This window comes from Geotrypetes seraphini, chromosome 5 (assembly GCF_902459505.1).
Source record: "Geotrypetes seraphini chromosome 5, aGeoSer1.1, whole genome shotgun sequence".
Taxonomy (NCBI): domain Eukaryota; kingdom Metazoa; phylum Chordata; class Amphibia; order Gymnophiona; family Dermophiidae; genus Geotrypetes; species Geotrypetes seraphini.
This window is the reverse complement of record NC_047088.1, coordinates 36,068,294-36,094,260: the sequence shown is the minus strand read 5'-3', so window position 1 is coordinate 36,094,260 and position 25,967 is coordinate 36,068,294. Positions and strand designations below refer to the sequence as shown.

General features: G+C 40.7%; 1 protein-coding gene across 2 annotated transcripts; it reads left to right on the top strand.

Moving 5' to 3' along the window:
• Positions 1 to 418: 418 nt before the first annotated feature.
• On the top strand, positions 419 to 24,562 carry SLITRK2 (SLIT and NTRK like family member 2). 2 transcript variants are annotated; one of them, XM_033944089.1, is made up of 2 exons: positions 419 to 587; positions 19,373 to 24,562. In XM_033944089.1, the coding sequence occupies exon 2, from the start codon at positions 19,416 to 19,418 to the stop codon at positions 21,963 to 21,965; it is 2,550 nt and encodes an 849-aa protein (XP_033799980.1). In that variant the 5' UTR covers positions 419 to 587; positions 19,373 to 19,415; the 3' UTR covers positions 21,966 to 24,562. The 2 variants fall into 2 exon arrangements, with proteins under 2 accessions (XP_033799980.1, XP_033799981.1); XM_033944090.1 differs by lacking the exon at positions 419 to 587 and adding an exon at positions 1,007 to 1,052.
• The last annotated feature ends 1,405 nt before the right edge of the window (positions 24,563 to 25,967 follow it).

Below are 25,967 nucleotides of genomic sequence, written 5' to 3'. Positions count from 1 at the left end.
AAACATACATAATACGGTAGCAAACTTACTGTTCCCTTAAGCATCTCGGAAAGATACTGGGAATTTCCACCAGTGGTATTAGAGCATGTGGGGGAGGGGAGAGGGGGGGGTTCTATAGCTGCCTGCTTGAACTACATCAAAACATTCAGGGCTCGTGAGACCCCGCAGACTCTCTGTCCTCCTCGCTCGAGACCCAGCGAATTAGACTTTGAAAAGCCCGTGCGGGAAAGAGGAGCTGCGCGTGCTTCCCCTAGCTCCCCCAGCAACCCAGTCCCGAGGCGTGACGTCAGCCCCGCTCAGTCCAAGAGAGTCTGTGAAAGCCTTTCCCAGCCAAACTCCCCTCACAGCCGAGCAGACGGGGAAAGGCGAAGACGGTCCGCGGGAGCTCCTCCGCCGCCGAAGAGCTGCGCCGCGGGCTCGCGCTATCTCTTCCCCCCCCCCCTTCCGCGCCGGACTTTCTTTCTGACAAGAAATAGTCCGAGGAGACTTTTTTTTCTTGTTGTTGTTATTGTTGTTGCCACCTGTGTTAAAAGATGCCAAGCTGCTGGATGCTCGCGGCGGAGGGAAGCCTCGTGTTCTCCTGATGTGTGAGTACGCTGCAGCACTGGGTCACTTGCAAGGAGCCGGCTGGCCTGGGTTAGGAAAAAAAAAGTACGGGAAGGTGGCTGAGGAATGGCTTTAAAAGACTCGAGAGGCTGGGGCACCCTAAAGCAATTAGCCGGTTACAGCATCACCTCGCCCTGAAGGAAGGAGCAAATGTAAAAGGAGGGAAGGAGAGGAGGGGAAGTGGGGAGAGATTAAAGAAAAAGGGGGGGGGAGGGAGGGGGGGGGTCCGGGGAGAAAGAAGCTGCAGCTTTCAGCCAGATCCGGCAAGGCAGCAGCAGAGGGGTTTTAGAACAATGATAGGGGAGGAAAAAGGAATTAGCTCTGAGTCACTCTGCTCACGGGGGCAGGGGGGAGAGTGCCTGTGATACGATGAATGAGGTAAATCCGAAGCGAAAATAAGCGGGATCTCATCAGAGGTGAAAACCAGTGACCTAGTGGTTTCTTTGGTAAGTTTACAAATGCAGCTTTCAGAGACAATGGCCAGTGAGGGAAGTATTGCGTTGCCTATAGAAGGACTTGAGCTGGGTGCAGTGAAACGACTTGACTGCAGGAATTTGCTGGTGCATATAGACCGGTCTCATAGGAAGTATGGTGCACTGGCATTTTATGGTCGTTTCCATTTCTAGCTATAGACTAGGGATAGAATGCATTCGTTTTCAAGATGACAAAGAGAGTGCTTCATCCAAATTTAAACAATTGTGAACCGGGGGGGGGGGGGGGGGGGGGGGTGCTGAAACGTTCTCAGCCCAACTAGCCAACTTCCTAAATTCTGAGCGTTATTTTGCCACCATAGCTGAAAAGAGTGTCATCTTATTTTGTTAAGTGCCAATTTGCAGAAACAAAATTCTATGTTTTCTTGTTGTTGTTGTTTTTTTTTTTTTTACATTCTTTCAGATCATTGATTGAACCATATGTCATTCTCTTCTTGGTTGGGCTGAGAACTTTTCAGCACCCCTTTGTAAAAACCACACGCATGGATTACCATTTTATTAGATATTATAGCTAAAATGTATTGTAACTGAAATACAATATTTCATTAGAAAAGTTCCCCAAAATGATTAGAAGAGGTACAGAGTAAAATGTAGAGCTTTGTTTAGGATCTTCAATAAGGATCTTCAGGGTGTTTTGTTGGTTTTTTTTCCAACAGTACTCTTAATGGTAGGACAGGATGAGTTTCTAAATTGACTTTTTCATATCGAATAATACTGTAATTTGGTAGCTTTGCAAGATAAATCACATAGTGGAAAGACCCCTGTTCTGTGCAACTTAACAAATTCAGTTTGAATGAAGGTTTGGGTAATGGTGCAAAATGCACTGAATGGGGAGGGGTGTAAGAGGAGGCTGTTAAAACATGACCTCACAGTTTGCTAGATTTGCAGTTTACCAACTGGATATTACAGCTAGCCCTAAGGAAAACCTTCTTACTTGGCACTAATTAAATTTATTTTTAAAAAAACACACATGCATACTGTTTAACGGATTTTTCTACAGGCAGCTAAAATCCCTTGCTTACAAAACATAGCCCAAAAAATAATCATACATGCACTCAGTCTCTAAAGATACATGTTATCGAGCCTTAGTAAAAGACAAGTCAACTGATGTCTATAAGTAATGAATTTTGAGCATCTCTGACCTGTTTAATCATGCTTAAGCTCTAACATCCTTATTTCATGTAGCTCAGAAGCTAAAATACATATCGGGACCAGAGCGTATTATTTATATGATTGGTAGTATGCAGGCATTTGTAGGTTATGACTGACTTAGTACCAAGTTTCTAGGTCAGTAGTGTAGAGGTTGCTTTCCTAGGCACAGTGTGAGCTGGATAAGGTTGATATCGCTCTTGGAACCTTAAAGCAATGAAACAAAGGATCAAATGGATCCTATTTGGAACTGTTCCCATCAGTAGTAACTTGCTAATGTCTGAGGCAGTTTATAGAACCCTTATTATTAGTCAGCCAAATAGAATTTCAATAAGGAACATCTCAACTCAGCATAAGATGTAGGCTCTAATCTTGTTAATAGACATGCACTTGTGTTACGTGGACATTGCTACACTGACTTGGGCAACGTTAGTTCCTTCGAGATATTTGGTAGTAGGTAATATTTCTTATGGTCTCAGATAAAGTTATTTCAGATTTGAAGCCACGTAGGCATACTTTGTAAGAGGCAAGATACAATGGCATTCCACTGGGGCCACCAAATGAAGCAGGTGTTAATGCTGAATTGGTGTTTTCACCCCTGCTGTTAGTATTTGTTTTTTTTTAATTATTATTTATTCAATTTTCTATACCGTTCTCCCGGGGAGCTCAGAACGGTTTACATGCATTTATTCAGGTACACAAGCATTTTTTCCCATCTGTCCTAGTGGGCTCACAATCTATCTAATGCACTTGGGGCAATGGGGGGATTAAGGGATTTGCCCAGCGTCACAAGGAGCAGCGTGGGTTTGAACCCCAAACCTCAGGGTGCTGAGGCTGTAGCTTTAACCACTGCACCACTCTAGAAATCGAAGTGTAGCAGAAGTGAGCCAAGTAAAGGACAATGAAGCCATTGTGACATCACTGATGAGGTTGGCTCTTAGGCATTGGTGGAATGAGGCATTATGATGTCACAATACCAGCTCTGGTTACCAGAGACAGAAACTTTTCACACTGTTCATTTATTCAGTTTTCTATACCGTTCTCCCAGGGGAGCTCAGGACAGTTTACATGAATTTATTCAGGTACTCAAGCATTTTTCCCTTTCTGTCCCGGTGGGCTCACAATCTAATGTCCCTGGGGCAACGGGGGGATTGAGTGACTTGCCCAGGGTCACAAGGAGCAGCGTGGGTTTGAACCCACAACCTCAGGGCCCGAGGCTGTCGCTATAACCACTGCGCCACACTCTCCCCTAGTATGACATCCTTGCCCTTTGCCACCCCACATCCATCTCGCTCCCAAATGTAAGTAGGCAAACTACACCAATGTGCTAAACTCTGGAAGAAAAGAAGTGTGTTTCTTTTCAATTAAGTTACTGGTGAATTAATGAATGTAGATACAGAAGATTATTAGCTCTAGGCAGTGGCCTAGCGGGGGTGAGAGGTGCCCGGGGTGGTAGCACCCCTCCCCGCCCTCTACTCCACCCCACCCCTACATGCTTCTTCCACGCTCCCCCCATTGTCGCCTACACCCCTTCCCCCATACCGCTGTAACGTTCCTGATGCGAGCAGCAATGCCCAACCTGTTGACACGCCTGTGTGGGCTCTCTCTGATGTCACTTCCTAGGTGCGGGTCCAGGAAGTGACATCAGAGAAAGAGCTGACCAGGTGCAACGGCAGGTTAGAGGTTACCGCTGCTAGGAACTTTACAGAGCTACAGGGAAGTGTGTTGGGGCGGAGAAGAGGACAGGTGCCACGCCCCATATTTTTCTGATGGAACATAAAAAGTGGAAAATCGCTGGACTAACCCCCTCTCTTACAAAGGTGTGCTATCGCTAAATATTAACACACGCTAAATGCTAACACATGCATGTTATCCTATGGACACGTTAGCGGTTAGTGCACGTGTTGATTTAGCACATGCTAAATGCGCGCTAAAACGCTTAGCGCTCCTTTGTAAAAGAGGGCCTAAGTGTGTAGCCCTCGATGGAGACTGCCCCAACTTTGTTGGTTGGGCTGAGAACTTTTCAGCGGCCCCTCATATAATTGGAAATATTGTAAGCTTTTTTGAATGTTAAAATGTTCTAAATCTTCCTGAAAGATAGTGGTATTTGCTGAAAATATATGGGCCAAAGTAGGTATACCATGGTAAAAAAAAAAAGGCAAGGGTAGTAGCTGCCTATTCCAGTGTCTCACAAAGAGATTTTGGGTGAGCCCAAGAGATTCTAGAATTTATTTTTAAAATTCTCTTCATAAGATATAATTCATAAAATAAAATATTTTACTGCAATAGACAATGTGCATGTTGTGTACACAAGAGTCTGTCACCGCTGGTGCCTCTCCTCCTCTCCACTTCCCCCCCTTCCTCCCAGTTTACCTCTGTAAATGTTCACCAGCGTAAGGAACATCTTCCACCTGCTACTCGCATCCTTCTGACATCACTTCCTGTCACAGGAGCTGGACATGACATCAGAAAGGAACCGAGGGTGGTGCAAGAAGCAGGTGGAAGATGCTGCTCACACCAGCGAACATTCACAGAGGTATAATTTCAATTACAATGTGCCACAAAAAAACATTTGCTCCATTTAGTGTGTTGGAGCTAAAAAAAGGTTTGTGAGACACCGACGTATTCAATCATAGAGCAACTTGTAGACACTAATTTTTATGCTGGAGAATAAAATCTTTGCTGGTTGATAAGCCTGTTATTGGACCATCAAAACAGATATTGTAATATGTGATCCACTGTACAGATGTGAGGCGATTTGTAGAAGAATACGGTGTAGTTTATGTGATGCAATATCTTTTTTGATTTAAACGATAGATACTACAGTCTATGCAGGGTCAACCCAACCAATGGGCAAGACTAGGCAGCTGCCTAGAGCAGCAGCTTCTGAGGAGCATCATAGAACAGCAGCAGCCATAGTGAAATAATACACACTGACAGCCATAAAATCAGACCCATGAGCCCACATTTTATTTGTAGGGTCAGCACAGACATACAAACATGGCAGTGCAATATTTAAAAGCGTAGTGTTTAAATATGCTTTTTTATAGGTTTATTGTGAGAGTCCTGCTGTTAGGATGATCATGATTTTTCAGTCTAATTATCAAAATTTTGGAGGGGGGCATAAGTCTAAAAGGATTACCTAGGAGTGCCTAATATCTTTGCAACAGCCCTGAATCTATGAAGACCAGCTTTCTCCATGACAGGGCTTTACAGTACCATCTTGAAAACTCAAATGCTTTCTTGTGGATTGACAGATCCCCGCCCCCTCCCCACCCCACCCCCCCGGATTAATGATTTATTAAAGATCACTCTTTTCAGCTTTAAAGAGACACTGCATGCTTAGACATTGGCAAAATCATCTCTTATTAACCTTATTTCAGTAGTTTGCATTGATTTGCTCTTCACCAGCAGGCTTTTTAGCTGAAGAACAATGGTTTTGTTGCTAAGAAGTGAAATCTGTGTCAACACTGTTAAACCTTAAACAATTTTCTCAGATATGCTGTATTTAAGTGAAGCCTGTTTGAAATCTGAAGTAGCTTATTTTCCCATGTACCTGGTGCTAATCAAAGTATGAAATAAAGGTGTGCATATATAGATATAGCTTTTACTGTGCTGAAGTTTATTACTGGATAGAAGATTGACATTCTGTGTCTTGAATTGGGTTTAGTACAAAATGTTAGAATTAAGGCCCATATGCTCAAAACTGACCGTGACTTTAACGATTGATGCCAAACTAATTTTAACTGGTTTAGCATTGAAGTATTTCAGCTATTAATGCCCAAAATGGCTAATTGTGGTCTTTTCCATGGTTTATAGCAGCCTCCAATAATCGTATATAAATGGATTACAACGAACTCATCTATATTAAAATAAGCACTCCAGCCGATGCCCGGATGATGCATAAAATGAAGCGCTGGCCTTTAAAGATCCAAAATTAGCTGGTAGCATTGGAATGCATGTGTTAAATGCGTAAATCAGCAGGTTTGGACTGCTGATTGCATGTGGATGTTCACAAAAATACTTTTTATGGGGTTGGAGACCATATAAAATAAGCATGTGTAAAGAGTGTGTCTCGTGCATGTGTATTAAAGGTGTCCTGGGGCTGCCAATTGCATATAATAATAATAATTTTATTTCTTATATACCGCTATACCATAAATTCAAAGCGGTTTACAACAAGATACATACAGTGAGTATGTGAAGTGCGTAGAAAAAACAGTTTGAACTGGGATACAAATTACAAATGGAAGAGAACAAAGTTGTTTTGAATCTAAAGATGTGAATAGTCGAAGATTGATACAGGGAAAAACGATCTGGGTTAGAATACAATTACTGAAGGGAAGAGCACGAGTAATCTAGAGAGAAGGGGATTGAGAAGAGGAAAGTTGGACATGAATTGGGATTATAATTTGTTAAATAGATGGGTCTTTGGAGATTTTCTGAAGTCAGCATAAGAGGCGGCCTCGAGTATGGGTTTTACGAGCCATGTGTTCAGTTTGGTTGCCTGGAATGATAACATTCTGTTAAGGAACTTCCTGTAATGGCATGATTTCAGGGGAGGATAATTAAAGAGATTTATTCTGCGGGAGCTCTTGTTAGAGATATTGAGGATGAATTGAGAGGCGAGGTAAATTGGTAGCATCCCAAAGACCGCTTTGTAGCTGATGCAGGCAAACTTGAATTCTGGATTCCACCGGCAACCAGTGGAGCATCTGGAAATATGGGGTGACATGTTCCCATTTTTTTAAGCCAAAGATTAGCCGGACCGCAGTGTTCTGAATTAATCCCAGCTTGTTAAGTGTCTTTTTATAGGCTCCTAGATATATAATGTTGCAGTAATCCAGCATACTCAAGATGGATGCTTGAACCAGTAATCGGAAAGATGATTCGTCAAAGAATTTTTTAATGGTGCGGAGCTTCCATAGGACTGATATACTTTTTTTGAACAGTAGATCTGTATGCTTTTCCAGGGTTAGGTGTTTGTCTAGTGTAACTCCCAGTATTTTTATGGTTTGGTCAATTTTGTATTCTCGGCCATTCACGTGGATCGTGATATGTCCCATTGAAGCAGTGTAGAAAAAAGCATATTGCATTTTCACTTTTGCATGGTTTATTAGTTCTTTGCCCCTCCCCTCTTATGACGTGCAACAATGATGCATTACAAAAAGGCATGCCTATGATAGACACTCATGCATCCCTGCTATTCTGCACATGTGTCAGTTACTTTCTCCTGTGACTTGATCGGATGGGGTTACGGTGGACCTCTGCAAAACTCATTTGCATACAAAGTTTTTGAACATCGATTGCCATTTTCAAATTGGACAATTTACCAGCACCACAGTGACCTACAGGATTTGAATGGTGATTTTAGAGCAACTGGCTTTTAGTCCTGCATGAAATGACTTTGAGGCAGGAGAATACTTCATTATGAAGGAGATGTTGAGATGTAGGTGATAAATCCCCCTAACTTTTTAGTATTACAAACATTGTTTGTTGCAGTTTTTTTGTGTGAATCAAGTTTGTTTTAATTGGATTATAGCCAGCCTACCTACTGAATAAGTGAGTGTGTGGGGGGAATTTAGACTTACAAACACAACACAATGCCCCTCGAAAAACCAAACAATATAATCTCACTACACTTTCGACCTAGTTTACAGTCATGAAAGATCAGCAGTCCACAAAGAGAAGTACTAAACATTCCACAGGCATAGAGTTCCAGAACAAGGCAGAAAAACCCACTATTTGCACATCAGCAACACTTCTTCTATGAAAATTATTAAGAGGAGGAATTTAGACTTAGCCATGAGCAGGAAAATGAGAGAAATGAGAAATGCAAAACAGCAGAGGAAGGGAGTTGTTAAGTGCATAATCCAGGAAATTAAAGGAACTATGATTATGAATGATTTAATTGGGGGAGAGGTGAAGTGATGAAGTTTGAATTGCTACCATCACATTCCTTTATAAGGTTCCAATTTATTTTGTATTAAAGATTTCAGTTCATTGCAGAGGTTGTGAGAAGTGACTTCAGCAGTAGCCAGGCTTATAAGTTTGAAACTAATGCAAAATTAACCACACTTTGTGTGTTACTAGGTATCCAATATACACACAGATATCTTTATTTATGCTTTAAAAAAAAACAGTATTTCAGTGTGGTTCAATGAAAAGACAGATATGCAAATATACTGTCAAATATATGATATCAAGTGAGAATCAAGCAAATGTTGGCATTTGGCTTTTTGGCCCTTTCGATAGTAGGATAACCTTTTAGGGCATGAAGATTCTGAATGAATCTCCTCCCTCAAGTTAAAATAAAACGCTGGAAAACTACAAACAAAAAGTGCAAAAAGATAGCTAAAATCACCACTATTTTCCACACCAATGATAATATTATTCATAATTTTGCAGTTACGAAGTACCTAGACAGAGGCACTCAAACTTTCGCAAAATAAAAGAACAAGAGGGCACTCGGAAAAGTTGAAAGGGGACAGATTCAAAATGAATGCTAGGAAGTTCTTCTTTACCCAACATGTGGTGGACACCTGGAATGCGCTTCCAGAGTACGTAATAGGGCAGAGTACGGTACTGAGGTTTAAGAAAGGATTGGACAATTTCCTGCTGGAAAAGGGGATAGAGGGGTATAGATAGAGGATTACTGCGCAGGTCCTGGACCTGTTGAGCCGCCGCGTGAGCGGATTGCTGGGCACGATGGACCTCAGGTCTGACCCAGCAGAGGCATTGCTTATGTTCTTATGAACTGAAGAAAACGCTCTGGAAAATAAGAAAGAGGGACCAGGATTGAAATGGTCAAGAATCTGACAGACAGTAAAAATCTAGAAGAGTTTTCCATGCAAGAAAACCCATGCACAAGGGACCATTCTTTGACATTAAAAAGGGACAGCTCAGAGGAAATATTTCTTTACTGAAATGGTAGGAAATGCCTTTCATTACATACCACCAGGTGAGGTCAAGCAAAACAACAGCACAATTCAGGATACAACGAAGGAAGACAATCTTGAGGGTTGTGTAGGAACAATGGGGGAAAAGTTGGCGGACCAGAATTCTTCCATTTCAAAAATCTATTATTTCTGTCCAGAATTCCTCTATTCCAAACATCATTCTGTTAAAAAAGTTATATTTTTATCCATCTCAGAATGAGATGGACAAAAATATAACTGAGAAACCAAAAATGAAGCAGGCAGAGGGAAATATGGGCCTAATTCTATATATGGCACTAACGACTGTGTGCAAAATTAGCAGCACTAATGAATTATAAGAGCTTATTAGCATCAATTAAATTTTATGTGCACATTTATAGGCACCGAGATCCATATGTACAATATACACCTACCTCTGAAAAGGGGGCAGAGCCTTGCGAGGGACATGGGTAGATCAGGACATTCCTGGAATCTACATGCAGTGTTATAGAATAAGGACGATCTGCGTGTAAGTTTAGCGTGTAAATTTGCACTAGGTTTTACTTGGCGCAGGTCCTCGCACCTAAAATTGGGCGCTGATCCTGGCACCAAATGCTGTTCTATAAACGGCGCTCAACTTTGAGTGCCGCGTATAGAATAGCACTTAGTCTGAGATTTTATTGGTGCATATTTGTCGGCAAACAAACCAAAAAAAGAGGAGCAATAAAGGGACAAAGAATATCCCATGGTGCCGTTGAGGATGTATTTACTGTCAATATAAGGTCATGATATCAAGTGACTCAGTTCATGTCATGATGTAAAAAAAAAAAAAAAAAACCCTTGACATGGCTGTGTTTCGGCAAAACATATGCCTGCATCAGAAATCCTAATGATGACCAATAACGAAATTCAGTTTAATTGTAATCCAACAATGGACCACACGCATAAACAAGAGCAAAATCAAACGCAGAATTCTTCCTCAGAGCAGCAGTGGTTCACCTTCACCGGCAGTGTAAATGAATCCATTTTTGGCATCATATACAGAATCTAGCCTTATGTGGGTTAAATTACAATGACTAGAATCAAACATTTTCACAAAAGAAGTTTAGCGAATGCTTAATGAACAACCTGAAAGGGGAGGTTTTCACTTGTATAATACCGATGGCATCCCAACGACTCATTTTCACTTTAACAGGCTCCTACAAAGAAAACCCTGCTAACATAGAAAGCCCAAAAAAGAGAAAACTATCTTACTTCTGTTTTTAGGGTGAGGATGACTGTGTTGACAGTTGCATTTAGGTTGAGCAAGAAGAAAACATAGGACCCTTTTAATGAGCTGTAGTAAGCACTGCTCTGTCCTTACTACAGCTCCTTACACTGCTCTGTCCTTACTACCGTGGAGCACGCTCAGGCAGAGAGAATATTTTATAGTGCTGGCGGTTTGTTTGGGGGTAGAGAGTAGGCATGCCCAGTGCTAATTGTTTAGATCGGCTGCATCGCTGTATGCTGATTGGCTTGTGTTTAGTGTGGGAGCGCTTAGGGGGAAATTCTATATTTAGATGCTGGTATGCAGCCTACCGGTACCCAAGTTAAGTAACAAACGCCATTTAAAATGGCAAAAATCACCACCGTTAAAGCACCTACCAGTGCCTAAATAATACACACCAAAAAAATCCTATCTAGGTGCTTTTGGCCGCTGAATGCCACTATGGGCATAGCTAACGCCGGAAGTGGCTTTAGGTGGCCTTAAGTGCATATGTAAGCGTGATTCACAGCATAGATAGGTGCCGTACATGTAGGCCCGATAAACCCTGGCCTACATTTCTGGCACCTGTCTTTCACGGAGGCACGATTCTCTATAGGGTGCCATCGCTTTTTAGATGGCTGTCAATATCAGGGCCCTATAGAGAAACCGGGCCTTACTGCCTAGTAAGTAGACGTTGGTAAGGGTTCTGTGCTAATGACCATGCGATAGTTGAAAAGTTAGTCTGTGGCCATTAATGGGAGAAATAGGAAATGCTAAAATTAGCCTCAGTACATGGGAAAGGCCCATGCTACTGATACTGCAGGCTATTATTTAGTGAAGCTTAGAGCCTGTTTTACGAAGCTGCGCTGCGGTAACAGCCCCGAAGGTGCGCTAACCGATTAGCATGCGCTAATCGAATTAGCACGCACTGAATGCTAACACGTCCATAGACTTAACATGCACGTGGTAGCAGGTAGAATTCCTGTGAGCGTCGGAGCTGTTACCACAGCAGCAGACGCTAAAAGTCGCACTATAGTTTTGTAAAGGGGGGGGGGGGTTATGTTGAATACAGTATATAAAAAATATAGTAGATGCAATACAATCTTTATTTGTATACTGTCAATACCTCCATGAAGTTTACAGCGGTTTACATGAGTAATTATGCTGATTCAAATTAAAAAAAAAACAAGTATATTACAATATTTAGGAATCATTTGTAACAAATTCTTGAAAAAGATAGGTCTTTAGGTCTTTTTTGAAACATTTAAAATTTGATTGCTGGTTAATATTAGTTGGTAATGCTTTCTATTAATGATCCTAATAACTGGAAACTGAAAAGTATCATTGTTTCTTAGGTTCAAAGATGGGTTATTAGAAAATTTTATGAGATATAAAAACAGCAAAATTACCGCCTCCCCCCCCCTTCATGAAGCCGCATTAGGGTTTTTTAATGCCAGCCGTGATTGTAAAACTTCTGACACTCATAGAATTCCTATGAGCATCGGAGCATTTATTGCCGTGGCCTGCAATAAAACACCCTAACGCGGCTTCATAAAAAGGAGGAAGATAAGTTATTAAAATTTAGTAAATCATAATAAATCAAATAGATAAAATGAAACAACAAAATAGGTCAAACAAGTTGAAGAAGTAATGTACCGTAATGTGGCATATGATATGATCATTTCTGTACACATTTAATTTTAGCAATCTTAAAACTTTACCAGAAAATAGTAAATTTAGGGCCCCTTTTACGAAGCCGCAGTAGTGATTCTCACACGGCAAATGCAACACAGCCCATTCAGTTCCTGTGGACCAGGGGTGTCAGTCCCTCCTTGAGGGTCGCAATCCAGTTGGGTTTTCAGGATTTCCCCAACGAATATGCATGAGATCTATTTGAATGCACTGCTTTCATTGTATGCTAATCGATCTCATGCATATTCATTGGAGAAATCCTGAAAACCCAGCTGGATTGCGGCCCTCGAGGAGAGACTTTGACACCCCTGCTGTGGACTGTGTTGAATTTGCTGCTCTGGGACTTGCAACCACAGCTTTGTAAAAGGGGCCTATAAACAGCGTACTAATTCTAGGTGACGGTAGGCATCCTTCCACTATCTAACCAGCCAATTAGGATGCACATTTAAAAACATAAAAAAACACACTGAGACAGGCTGCCTATACCATAGGTGTCTGAGGGAGATACGTAAGGATGCTAAACATAGAAACATGACGGCAGATAAAGGCCAAATGGCTCATCTAGTCTGCCCATCCACAGTAACCATTATCTCTCTCTCTCTGAGAGATCCCATGTGCCTATCCCGGGCCCTCTTGAATTCAGACACAGTCTCTGTTTCTACCACCTCTTCCGAGAGACTGTTGCACGCATCTACCACCCTTATAGAAATATAAGCTTGCCCAAGGCTAGGCGTTGGCATGGTTTCACCCAGAAGCGGCCTTAGGAGGCCCTAGGCAGCTCCCTAGGGCCGTGATAGGTGCCTGAAATGTAGGCCAGCAATATGCTGATCTGCATTTCAAATAGATGCGGCTGCTGAGCTGATCGCGACAAGGGAATCTCCCTGATGTGATCAGTTTAGCGGTCACCGCAGGGAACCTGTCCCCACTCATCCCCACCCCGTGAAGTTGGCCAGCAGGAGGGATATCCACTCCTTCATGCCAGATCCTCTGAAGCCTCCCACCGAATGTTTGTGGTAGAAGGAATGCCCAATTTCTTCTGCCGCAATGGCAAACCCTCCCGACAAAATCCAAGGCAGGAGAGATGCATCTCCCTCAGCAGCAACAGATATGGCGTAGGCAACCTGCCTCGGGTGGTTTTTTAAAATAAACGAGTGGCCCGATTGGCTGATTAGACATCGGTAGGACACCTACCATTGCCTACAGTCGGGACGCCGTTTATAGAATTTGGCCCCCTGTGCCTTTGCCTAGCAGTAGGAGCCTAATAAAGGTGTTTGGGGCTGAAAATCAATTTCATGCGTCTAATTTTTTCCCCACTTTTAATGAACCCTTGTTGCTACCCACTGTTTAGGCTCCTGAATTTAGGAGTTCAGTGAAATGTCATGCCTATATTTAGGCACCCAATCCTAATAAATATCCAAGGCAGGAAAATTAAGGTGCTTAAATAGGAATGTTATTGACATGTACTTCTCTTAAGAGGTGCTGCTTTATCACTCATCTATTTTAGCACAGATCCCATTTGACGCAATGAGACTTAGGGGGTCTTTTACTAAGGCATGCTAGCTGATTTAGTACGCGCTAAATGCTAACGCATCCATGGAATATAATGGGCGCATTAGCATTTAGAGCGCACTAAATCGGCTGGCGTGCCTTAATAAAAGACTCCCCTAATTACTAATAAGTGGTGTTAACAGCAAAAAGGGACCTCTTAACAGGAGCCCACACTGATAACTTTTTCCCTTTAATAATAATAATAATAATTTTATTTCTTTTATACCTATACCGTGAGGTTCAAAGCGGTTTACAGTAGATACAGAAGAGATGCAATTAAGTAAGATAATTAAAATGAAGAAAAAGTACTTAGAGTTCCCTGACTGTCCCAAAGGCTCACAATCTTGCTAAAGTACTTGAGAAAAATAAATTAATTAGGCTAGAAACATAGAATAGAAGAAGTCAGGAAAACAGTACATAGGAAAATTAATTTAGAATACATTATATAGGAGTTTTAGGGTTTTTTTTCAGATACGATATATGGGAAGGATTTAACATAATAAACATAATAAATTATGTCTCATTAAAAAATTAAATCTAGTAACATTACAAAGATTCTAAACTGAATTCCTTACATTGATTGAGTAAATGGATTAGTAAAAGAATTTAGAAATTGAAATTGGTTACATTGATTAAGAAAATTGAACCAGGTAGTAGACTAAACTTGGGAATATAAAGAGGAGATAGAAGGAGAAGAATATGCTTAGTGAATATGCTTTACTCTCAAAGACCCCTCTTTTTACAAAGTCGCGTTAAGCTTTTTTTTTTTTTTTATCGCCGGCCGTGGCAGTATTAGCTTCGACACTCATAGAATTCCTATGAACATCGGAGCTAATACCGCCACGACCAGCGATTTAAAAAGCCTAACGTGGCTTCATGAAAGGGGGTGGGGAAGTTAGAAGCATAAACCCTTGGAATATCAGCCTCAAATAAACAAGTGCGCGTAGTGCTCACAGAAGTAGTAGGGGAAGGCAGCCGTATCATGTAGCAGAAAACGGAAGCGTAGCTTTAATATATCCTTAGATGTAGATAGGAAGTGTGTCAAGGTCACCTGATCTAAAAAAAGGAAGATGACCTTGGTGTATTTAAAGTTCTGTGGAGAGGCATTTTGGAAACAACATCCGACTCAGCATTTTAGCATTGCGAACTTCCATTCTTGCTGAAGCTGTAACGGAGCCCCTTATCCCTTGCTGGTTTCACATTTGGGGTACGGAAGGGACAGCAACCATTGGGGAATTAAAGAGGTAACTTGCCTTAATCCCTGCAGTGGACAGCTGATTGGAACACCTTTCTGTAACCTGGACATGCCAATAATCGGGTCTAAATATTAACATTCATCTTTTTGTGCTTAGACATCCATATTATGGTCGCTCCCTGGTCCTGCCCAAAATGTACCCAAAGCCGGGACCCCTTGCAATATGGTTGTACTGCAGTTTTAGATATCCATAGGTGGGATTTGGATGCCCATTCAATATAAATGTGTATATATACTGGTTTTCAGATATCCAACACAAATATAGGTTCTAAAGCAAGGGCCATAGTGACATAGCAACAATCTAAAGAAACAGCATGTAAAGATCAATATGGCCCAACCAGTCTGCCCAGTGATGTGGTTAGTGCTGTAGCTACTGCTATGTGCAGGGTTCCAAGTTAGAGACAAAATGTTCTGAGTTGACAACCTGGCAGAGAATCACCACGGCTGAGAAGTGAAACAGAATGTGTGGGGTACATTTTCAGTCGGCAGTAAAACAGCAGGCTGTGTTACAGATGGTTATGTTTGCAAAAAAAAAAATTCAACCACAACCCGCCTGGCAGAAATGTGGCTGATAAATCCATCTTATACAGCACTCTAATAGTTAACAGCAAATGACTACAGAGATTCTTCTCATAAAATTATATTTTGAGCAGTTTAGAACCTTTGAAAATGAGATTTTGATTTTTTTCTCAACTGACAATATCAGATCCTGAACGAGAAGCCTCTTAAATCTGGTGAGCTTCTCAGTTTCCTGGATCCCTCAGTATTGCCCCATCTGACCACTCCTATCATCTCAAAGAAGCAGGGTAGGGAAAACTGAACAATTTGGGAAGGTGTGATCGTTAATTATGCAGTTATGAGGGGCCTTCTCTCGAAGAGGCTGGGAGAGGGTTGATCTCCAGGCCTGGAAAGTTACTGTATTTTTCGCTCCATAAGACGCACCTGACCATAAGACGCACCCTAGATTTAGAGGAGGAAAACAAGAAAAAAAAAACATTCTGAACTAAATTCTCCCTGCCAGGCTCTACACCCAACCCCACACTCCTTGCCAGGCTCTGCACCCAGTCCCCCCCTCCCTGCCAGGCTCTGTACCTTGTCTCCCCCCCGGTGTTCTAGTAGTAGGCCGGAACAGGGCGGGTAGGGACAAGGCAGGCAGGCCTACTGGCCTAGAGACAGGCAGGCAGTCCTAGTGACAAGCAGGCAGGGAGGCCTAGTGACAGGCAGGAAGGCCTAGTGACAGGCAGGCAGGGCCCCCACCCCAAGGCAAGCAAGCAGGCAGGCAGGGCACCCTGTACCCACCCCAAACTTCCCCCGTACCTTATTTTAGTTCCTCCGGCGGTCCAAAATATTGGTACTTAGAAAATGTATAGGTACAAACTCAAAATCTCACTGTGTGAAAAATCAAACAGAAAAAAACAGGAGACAGCAAAATGAAACTACCAATCACGCATGGGCCGCTGCTAGGACTCGCACAACCCTCCCTGCCCACATGCAACAGCGCTAGGAGGCCAGTAAGGACCCATTCGCATGCTTATCTACTCTCCAGACATGCACCACCCAGCCCCTCTCACCGCGTGCCCCAGCCACAGTAGCTACAGCATGTGCTGTGTCTTTCCTCATCACACACACAGGATTTCTCCAGAGGTTTCTTCATGGGTGTGCGCGCGCATCCAGCCACCCTCTCACCGCTAAAGAGTGTTGTACCGTCTCATATAGAAGGAAAAAAAAACTTGCCGTTCCCTTTCCCTACTATAGCTCTACCTGTACCTCCTCCTGCAGTTGGAAATACTTGCTGCCATGCCCTTCCTCTTCCTGCAGGTAAAACTTGCAGCACCAGCACTACATATGCTCCCTCTTTTCCCTTCCCCTTCCTATAAGGAGAGCTGGTGTGGATGCATTCACTTTGACTCCTCCTCTTCTAGGTATGAATTAAGTCACACTGCCCTCTGCTATACACTTTCTTATCCTTTCATTCCCTGCAGCTTTAAAGGCATTCACGGAGCAGTGCCAGGTGGGGAAGGGGGGGGGTATTCGCTCCATAAGACACACCCTTTTTTCCACCCACTTTTTTGGGGAAGAAAAAGTACGTCTTATAGAGTGGAAAATACAGTGGAAAAGAAGTGTATAAACAAATAAATGTTGATTACTAAATTTATTCATGAATTACACTATGCTACCCAAGGAAACGATAATTGTATAATGCCAGATTTTGTATCAGTTAATTAAATATCTCTCTTCCCTAACCACAAAGTCCAGGTATGTGACTAAGTACATTTTCAGTGCCTCAACGAGCCACCTAATGAGCACAGATGGATGTATTAACCTCTCAGTTTTCAAGTGTTTGCATCTAGCCAGCTAAATCCTTTTCAAAATCTGTTCTATAATGTAGGTAAGACGTTAGTATGGTGAGGTTTAACCTAAACTGGGAAATGTTTAAATAATTTGTGGAACAGTTTTCAGTAAGCCATTTAAAAAGAGGATACAAGGATAATTTTGCACCAAAAACGCTGTGGAGAAGATGTCCAAGTTGCAGGCATTATTGAAGATATATTCATAAAATCCATATAATGAAATGTCTAGGACCCATAAGATGGGAACTATGGACCCAACACAGTCCGTGTTTTGACGACCCTGTCTTCCTCAGGGGTCCCTAAGAGTCCTAAGTCAAAGAACGTGGAACAATCCTGCTCGAGAGCTCTGTGTTGGGTCCATAGTTCCCATCTTGTGGGTCCTAGACATTTTATTATGTGGATTTTATGACTGTATCTTCAATAGAGCCTACATCTTGAACATCTTCTCCACAGCATTTTTGTTTTTGGTTGCTCTTTGATTTTGTGGAGTATCAAGGGCCAATTTTTGTTTGTTTGTGTTTCAAGGATAATTTTGTATTACATAGGTTATTCTCTCTTTCAAAATTCATTAACACCTCCCCTCCCCCCTCTTTTACAAAACCATGCAAGAGGTTTTTAGCTGCTCTGCCACTCTTAGGAACTCTTATGACCATTAGAGCAGAGCATTTAACACCCCCTCCACCCCCACAAAAAAAAAGCCAGTGCTAAAAATCTCTTGTGCGGTTTTGTATGGGGGAGGGTAAATGACATATGTACACAAAGGGCCATATTCTATAAGAGACACCTAAAGTTAGGCACCTAAATCACCGATTTAGGCACTTATCTTACATTGGCTTTTACAAAGCCACAGTAGAGGTTTCTACTGTAGGCCAGTGAGATAAATGTTCTGGCGCTCATAAGAACATAATAGCCTTACTTGTTCAGATCAATGGTCCATCAAGTCCAGTAGCCCATTCTCACTATGGCCAATCCAGGTCACTAGTACCTGGCCAAAACCCAAGGAGTAGCATCATTCCAGCATCTCAAAAGAATAGCAAGATTCCAGAACCCCAAAGAGTAGCAACATTCCATGCTACCAATCCAGGGCAAGCAGTGGCTTCCCCCATGTCTTTCTCAATAACAGACTAAGGGGATATATGATTTCGCAATTGAGTTTGGAAAGCTGTGACGAGCTCACAAATCATCAGCTTTATAAGACCACCATCTACTGGATACCATTTGTACCCCTGAGGCAGGTTCAGTGCCGAAACACGGACTGTATCAATACATAACAGAGACTCTTTTATTGGTCTTAATAAACACTTATCAGTTTATCTCTGGATGATGTGTACAGTTCCACTCCCACTTTTTATTGCCTTTAAAAAATGAGAAACATTTATCAATTTTTAAAAAAGTGATTAACCTGAAAAATTACATGCCCCACTTTAGGTACCTACCACTCAGGGCTGGTGTTAGATATGCTGGGGCCCAGGGCAGAACTTAAGGAGGGGGGTCCCACAATACCTCACCTCCTTGCCCCTCTCCCAATTTACTCACCTTCCATCCAGCCACCTTCCCTTCATTTTAAAATCAGCTTCTTCTTGAGGCCCCTATGGGCTGGGATGTCCTCCCTACATAGTTTTGAAACCCCTCTCACCTGTAAGAATTCAAGGAGGTTGCCAGCATGGCAGTGATTGTCTAATGCTACCCAAGGCCTCCTCAGCGCTGTTCCTCTGCATCAGGTAGATGCATCAGAGGGGGGATGGACCATGAGAAAGGAACAGCCTCTTTGTTAGTCTTCTGGAACATTTTGAAAATTGTCATTCTATTGTCAGTGAATTTAGAAATTCAGAAACATTGCATATTATTAAGGCTTTGATGTTTAAAATAAAGCTTATCTGTCTTTGCACTTAAGTACTAATTATTGGCAAGCATTCATGTAAAAGAATATGCAGGGTGGTACAAAACTCAAAGACTGAAGCATATGGGGGGGGAGGAAAGGCCCTATACATTACAATTCTTTGCAGTTAATTCATAAGGCAAGTCAGTTTTTAAATGAAGAATTAAAAATATATATTTTAAGTGAACACTTTTTTGATTAAACTTTTATTTTCTCTTTCCTTTTCTCACATTTTAAGGCTTGTCTGTAGCTGCCGAAACTTTGAACTTCAGCAAATAAAGATGCTGAACTGCGTCCTGTTGCTAAGTGTGTTAACAGTGTCTGGAATCTTCAAAACAGAAAGTCGCAAGACATCCAAAGATATTTGCAAGGTTCGTTGTTTCTGTGATGAGAAGGAAAATGTGCTAAACATTAATTGTGAAAACAAAGGATTTACAACCGTTAGCTTGCTCCTACCACCCTCGTCTAGAATATACCAGCTTTTCCTTAATGGCAACTTATTGACTCGGCTTTATCCAAATGAGTTTGTGAATTATTCCAATGCAGTGACTCTTCATCTGGGCAACAACGAGCTGCAGGAGATCAGAACAGGTGCCTTCAATGGCCTCAGAACTCTCAAGAGGCTGCATCTAAATAACAATAAATTAGAAATTTTAAAGGAGGACACGTTCATGGGTCTAGAAAGTCTTGAGTACCTTCAGGCAGACTACAATTACATTAGTGCAGTTGAAGCTGGTGCTTTTAGTAAATTGAACAAGTTGAAAGTACTAATTCTTAATGACAACCTACTGCTGTCTCTTCCTAATAATGTGTTTCGTTTTGTGCTTTTAACACATCTGGATCTGAGAGGCAACAGGCTGAAAATGCTGCCTTTTGCTGGGGTCCTTGAGCATATTGGAGGCATAATGGAAATTCAACTAGAAGAGAACCCATGGAATTGCACTTGTGATTTACTTCCTTTGAAAGCGTGGCTTGATACCATTACCGTTTTTGTTGGAGAAATTGTCTGCGAGACTCCATTTAGGCTGCATGGGAAAGATGTGACTCAGCTAACCAGGCAAGACCTTTGTCCTAGGAAAAGCGCCAGTGACTCAAACCAGAGGGGAATGCATCCTTCCTATTCGGATCCACGTGTTCAGAGATTATCACCTACATTAGATCCGGTTATGATACCTACCAGAGCTCCTAAAGCCAGTCGGGCACCCAAAACAAGAAACCGTCCCACACCCCGAGTTACAGTGTCTAAAGACAGGCAAATATTTGGTCCAATTATGGTTTACCAAACTAAGTCCCCTATTCCTGTCACCTGTCCAAATGTTTGTGCCTGCACTTCCCAAACCTCGGACAATGGGCTAAATGTAAACTGTCAAGACAGAAAGATCAGTAATATCTCAGATCTTCATCCTAAACCTACCACTCCAAAGAAACTTTATCTCACAAGTAACTATCTACAAACTGTTTATAAAAATGATTTCCAAGGTTACAGTTCTCTGGATTTGCTACACTTGGGAAATAATAGAATTGCAGTAATACAAGAAGGTGCCTTTCTGAACCTAACTAGTTTGCGAAGACTTTATCTCAATGGAAATTATCTTGAAATTCTCTATCCTTCTATGTTTGATGGACTCTATAGTTTGCAGTATCTATATTTAGAGTACAATGTAATTAAGGATATTTTGCCACATACATTCAATATCTTGAGTAACCTTCAGCTTTTATTCCTAAACAATAACTTACTGAGATCATTACCTGATAATGTGTTTGGGGGCACTGTCCTCACAAGACTTAACTTGAGAAACAACCATTTTTCATATCTACCTGTGAGAGGAGTTCTTGACCAGCTAACTGCTTTCATTCAAATAGACCTCCAAGAAAACCCTTGGGATTGTACTTGTGATATAATAGGCCTCAAGAACTGGATAGAACAATCAAGTTCCACTGTAGTGGTGCATGAGCTAACATGTGAGTCGCCATCTAAATATGCAGGGGAACATTTGAGATTCCTTAAGAAGGATGATATCTGTCCAGAGAATCCTAATTTGTCAAATGCTACTGTTTTATCCATGAATTACAACACAAACACACCATATTCTCTAAGTGTATCTCCAAGTTCCTATCCAGAAATACATACAGAGGTACCACTCTCAGTCTTGATTTTAGGTTTGCTAGTTGTATTTATCCTATCTGTCTGCTTTGGAGCTGGTTTATTTGTTTTTGTGCTAAAACGACGAAAGGGAGTGCAAAGTGTGCCAAGCAGTAGTTCCAACAACCTGGATTTGGGGTCATTTCAACTACAGTATGGACCGTATAACACAGAAATAAATGATAAAACAGAAGGACATGTTTATAATTATATTCCTCCTCCAGTGGGCCAGATGTGTCAAAATCCCATTTACATGCAGAAGGAGGGGGATCCAGTTGCATATTACCGAAATCTTCAAGAGTTTAGTTACAGCAATCTTGAGCATAAAAAAGATGAACCAGCAACTATTGCATATTCAATAAGCACAACAGAGCTTTTGGAAAAACAATCCACACCGCGAAAATCAGAACTTCTGTATCAGAACTTAACAGAGAGAGTGAAGGAGCTTCCAAGCGGAGGTGTAGTTCATTATAACTTTTGCACTTTGCCCAAAAGACAATACACGCCTTCCTACGAGTCCCGACGTCAAAACCAGGACATGATAAATAGAACTGTTTTATATGGTACACCCAGAAAATTCTTTGCAGATCAATCAAAACCTGAGCACCCTCTGCTTCACGGAAAGCTGCAATCTGAGCCAGACTACCTCGAAGTTCTGGAAAAACAAACTGCAATAAGTCAGCTGTGAGGAACAATTTAAAAAACAAACAAACAAAAAAAAACCCTATTTAAGGAATTGTTTCAAACTTGATTGGCTTCAGACCAACAAATGCTAAGGTGCATTCTCAACATTTTCACTTTTTTGTTTTGTTTTTTTTTTTTAGCTAAAATGAGAACGTAAAGAGTAATTGGAGTGTACATTTCTTAGTAAGTTATTTTTGCATCCCTCTTATTTGTAGAAACCACGTGAGAAACTGAATGTTTCTACCAGTAATCACTGTTTTTTTTGTTAATGCTGAATGTTTTGTCTAGTAGTTTATGCAGAAGATCTCCAAAAATCTTTTTGGACTATACAGTATATATATATATTTTTGTAAATAACAATATACTGCTGTTTCAAATCAATTCCTAAGTGTAGCCACATGGCATCACTTTTTGTGTTAAAGTGCCTTTGCACTTTAAGTAAATTACTTAACTGTTGCTTTTAGCTTTGATAAAGTGAGCATATTTTAAGGTATTTAAAATTTTCAAAAAATTTAAAAAATATATATATATGTGTCAGTTGCATTACATCATGATAAATCATCTTTTCTTTGTAGGAATTAAGCTCTGTTTGAAAAGTCTAGTATTAGGACTTTATAGTCTCAACTGTAAGTTTGTTTGCCCTCTGGGTTTCTTTAAAGCTGTACATTGAAATTAACAGAGGAGATTTAGCAAATTTCCTTGAGCTTATCAGCTCTCTGAACAGGAGTAACAGCTAATAAATTAAAAATATCTATCTATCTATCTATCTATATATATAACAGTATCATATAGCAAATTGAACAGTTAATGTTAATGCCTAATTCAGTATATTGCAACTCTAGTATGATAGTAATACTCAATGTTTTAAAATTATTTTCCTAATTAAAAAAAGAAATTACACAACTCATAATATATTTTTGTGTATTAAATTATATATTTTTATATATTTAAAGAAGTGTACAGAAATTGAAACTTTTTAAAAGCAAAAAGTTGATTGATCCACAATTAAAATTAGTTCTGCCTGGAATTTGGTGGCTATATATATATATATATAGAGAGAGAGAGAGAGAGAGAGAGAGAGAGAGAAAATAGAAACCAGCATTACAATAATATACATGTACAGTATGCAACAAAAAAGATTGTTCAGCACTACAGAACCTTAATTATTCCATCACCATAAAAAGGGATTACTGAGATCATTATATTCATAAACATTGAGCCATTCACTTGTTTTGTTACCACACCAGTCTCAAGGATATGTTTATTTTTCCTGTGAATTATTGCAGCTATTTGTATTAAAGTATGTGCATTTTTGTAGACCCTCTTTAAGTAGTAAATAATTTTTTGGGGGGGATTCAAACATAATTGCTTGATTTAAAACAAACAACTCTTATTTACAATAAACCAGTTTTGGGTTTGTCTATTGTCAATCCTTATGCAACTGGGATGGTGACCTGCATGCAAAGTAGGCCAAGCTTTTCAGATCCTCGGTGAAGCAATTGATGGAGTCTGAATGAAGCACACTGTTTCCTTTTCATAAATGGGTTACTGCTCATAATAATCCTTTATCATTCAGAGACTGAAGTGGACTCTGCTGACCAATATTTAAAGCTTTACTATAAATTATGAGGCCCCATTTGTAACTTCTTATATTTTGAATCGGGAAATATACTCAAAAATTCCTAAACGGAATCAAACCTACTCAAAATACCTTACCAAAGGAATGGGAATTAATATGTAGGCATGTGTTTAACCCTTAATGCACTGTGTATAATTGAAGGTTACTTTGGATTTGATTCTGTAATGAATGCAGGACGGTGACATACACAAAACAAATATGTGAAGAGACTATCATTTGGATGATGTAAATTGGGATGTTGTTTGTTCAATCAGGTTTAATCTTACATTGTAGGCAAACATTTGGACTTTACTTCAAGGCAGAAATGTAAAATTAAAAGCAATGAAGTTTCTGAAAGTACCCCAGTAGGGCTATCACACTGTATAAAGCTGATTGTATTGAGCATTAAGGCAAGTGGTAAAAGTAAGTTATAAACAGTTTTGATATTTTCAACTTATATAAATTTAGACTACCTGACTTTTTTATTTTTATTTTTTTGCATATTTAGAAACAGCTGTTATTCAGTTTAACCTTTTATTGCAGGAACTAAAGTAATATTTTGAAATTGTTCAACTTATATGTATCTTCATTCTATGATAGTTTAATGAGTTTAAACTCTGATCTTTCAAATTAAGAATTCAAACAAGTGTCAGACTTAGAATTTCTTTTTAAGAAAATATGATTTATTTTTGTATGGACTGGGTTAAGCACTTATATTGTAAGATACTGGTAATATTAGAATGTAGGCTTAGATTCTACCAGTGCTTATATTGTTTCAAGAAAGCTCTCATTTAAATATATTTGAATTATTTTTCAACTTGTATTCCCTTTTAAGATATACGACACACAGTTATTTTCATGAGATCTCTACCACCATCAAAAAAAGGTATTTTGAGGGTTTTCCTCTGTTGGTATTTCTGCTTGTGACTATAAAAAAAACCCCAAGATTTGCTGTGGTATTTAAAATCACATTTAGTTTAACATTTCAGTCACATTGTTATATAGAAATGTTGAACAACGCAAGAGTAAAAAAGATGTATTTATCCTGTGACAAATACTGTACCTCTTTGTATATAAGTTAATAAAAAAATGATAAATTGATCTTGATTTAAGTGAATAGTTCAATCAAGACATTCATATATTTTTAGGTCTTTATTTTACATTTATTACCCATGTGAAAATGTGATTGTATTATATATTTTCAGCCTGTTTTCAGCTGTTAATCCTTTGCACTTTTATACAGAAGGTATTACATAGCTACTGCTACTACTATTAATTATTTCTAGCATGCTACCAGACATACACAGCGCTGTACTGAGTCACAAAGGAGACAGTCCCTGCTCGAGTGAGCTTACAATCTAAGCAATCAAGATAGACAAACAGGATGCCAGGGTAGAGGTTACAGTCGGAGGGGATGTTTAAACTGATGACTAGGGTGATGAGCAGAGGGCAGAGGGGAGTAGGGCAATGAGTTGAAGGCTGTCTCAAAAAGGTAGTTTTCAGCTACTTTTAAATAAGGGAAAGTTTGGGGCATTCAGGTAGTTTATTCCAGGCATTTTGAGAAGTGAGCTGTAAGGAACTAAGTCTGGAACTGGAAGTGAAGGAGAAGGGTACAAATAAATCAATTTGTCTGAGGAACGGAGTTCTTGGGGAGGCTTATAAGGAGAGAAAAGAGAGGAGAGAGATACTGAGGGGCTGCAGAATGAACACACGTGTAGGTTAGTAATAGGAGTCTGAAGTGTATGTGAAGACAGATAGGGAGCCAGTAAAGTGATCTGAGGAGAGGAGTGAGGTGAGTGTAACGAGGTTGGCAGAAGATAAGTCATGCAACAGAGTTTTGTACAGTAGGGAGAGATGGTTGCAGTAGGGAGAGATGGTAGGGAGAGATTGGGTTGCAGTAGGGAGAGATTGGGTTGCAGTAGGGAGAAATGGTAGGGAGAGATTGGGTTGCAGTAGGGAGAGTTGGTTCCATGGGAGACCTATTAGAAGTAGATCGCAGTAGTCTAAGCGTGAGAGAGAATAGATAGATTTCATTATAACATTTGCATTAACAGCACACCTTGCACCTTTCAACCAAACTACCAATCAGACCCAAAATATTACATTAACATTAACCACAGGGGGGTCACGTGATGCACTGAGCTGAGGCAGACGTTAGCTGCCTTAGCTCCTGGGCCCTGAGTCGCAAGTTGCCCCGTTGCTGGCTGTGGGAGGAACGTCGAGCGAGCGGACTTTAAAGCGTTTTTACGCTGAAATCGGATGGACAGATTTCTGTCCTCGCCAATTCCCCCGATGGCGACGAGAACGGGGAAAAAAGAGCGTGAACGCCCGCAGCACGGAGGAGAGAAAATGGCGCCGTCAACCTCGATGGCAGTTCATCAATTAGCG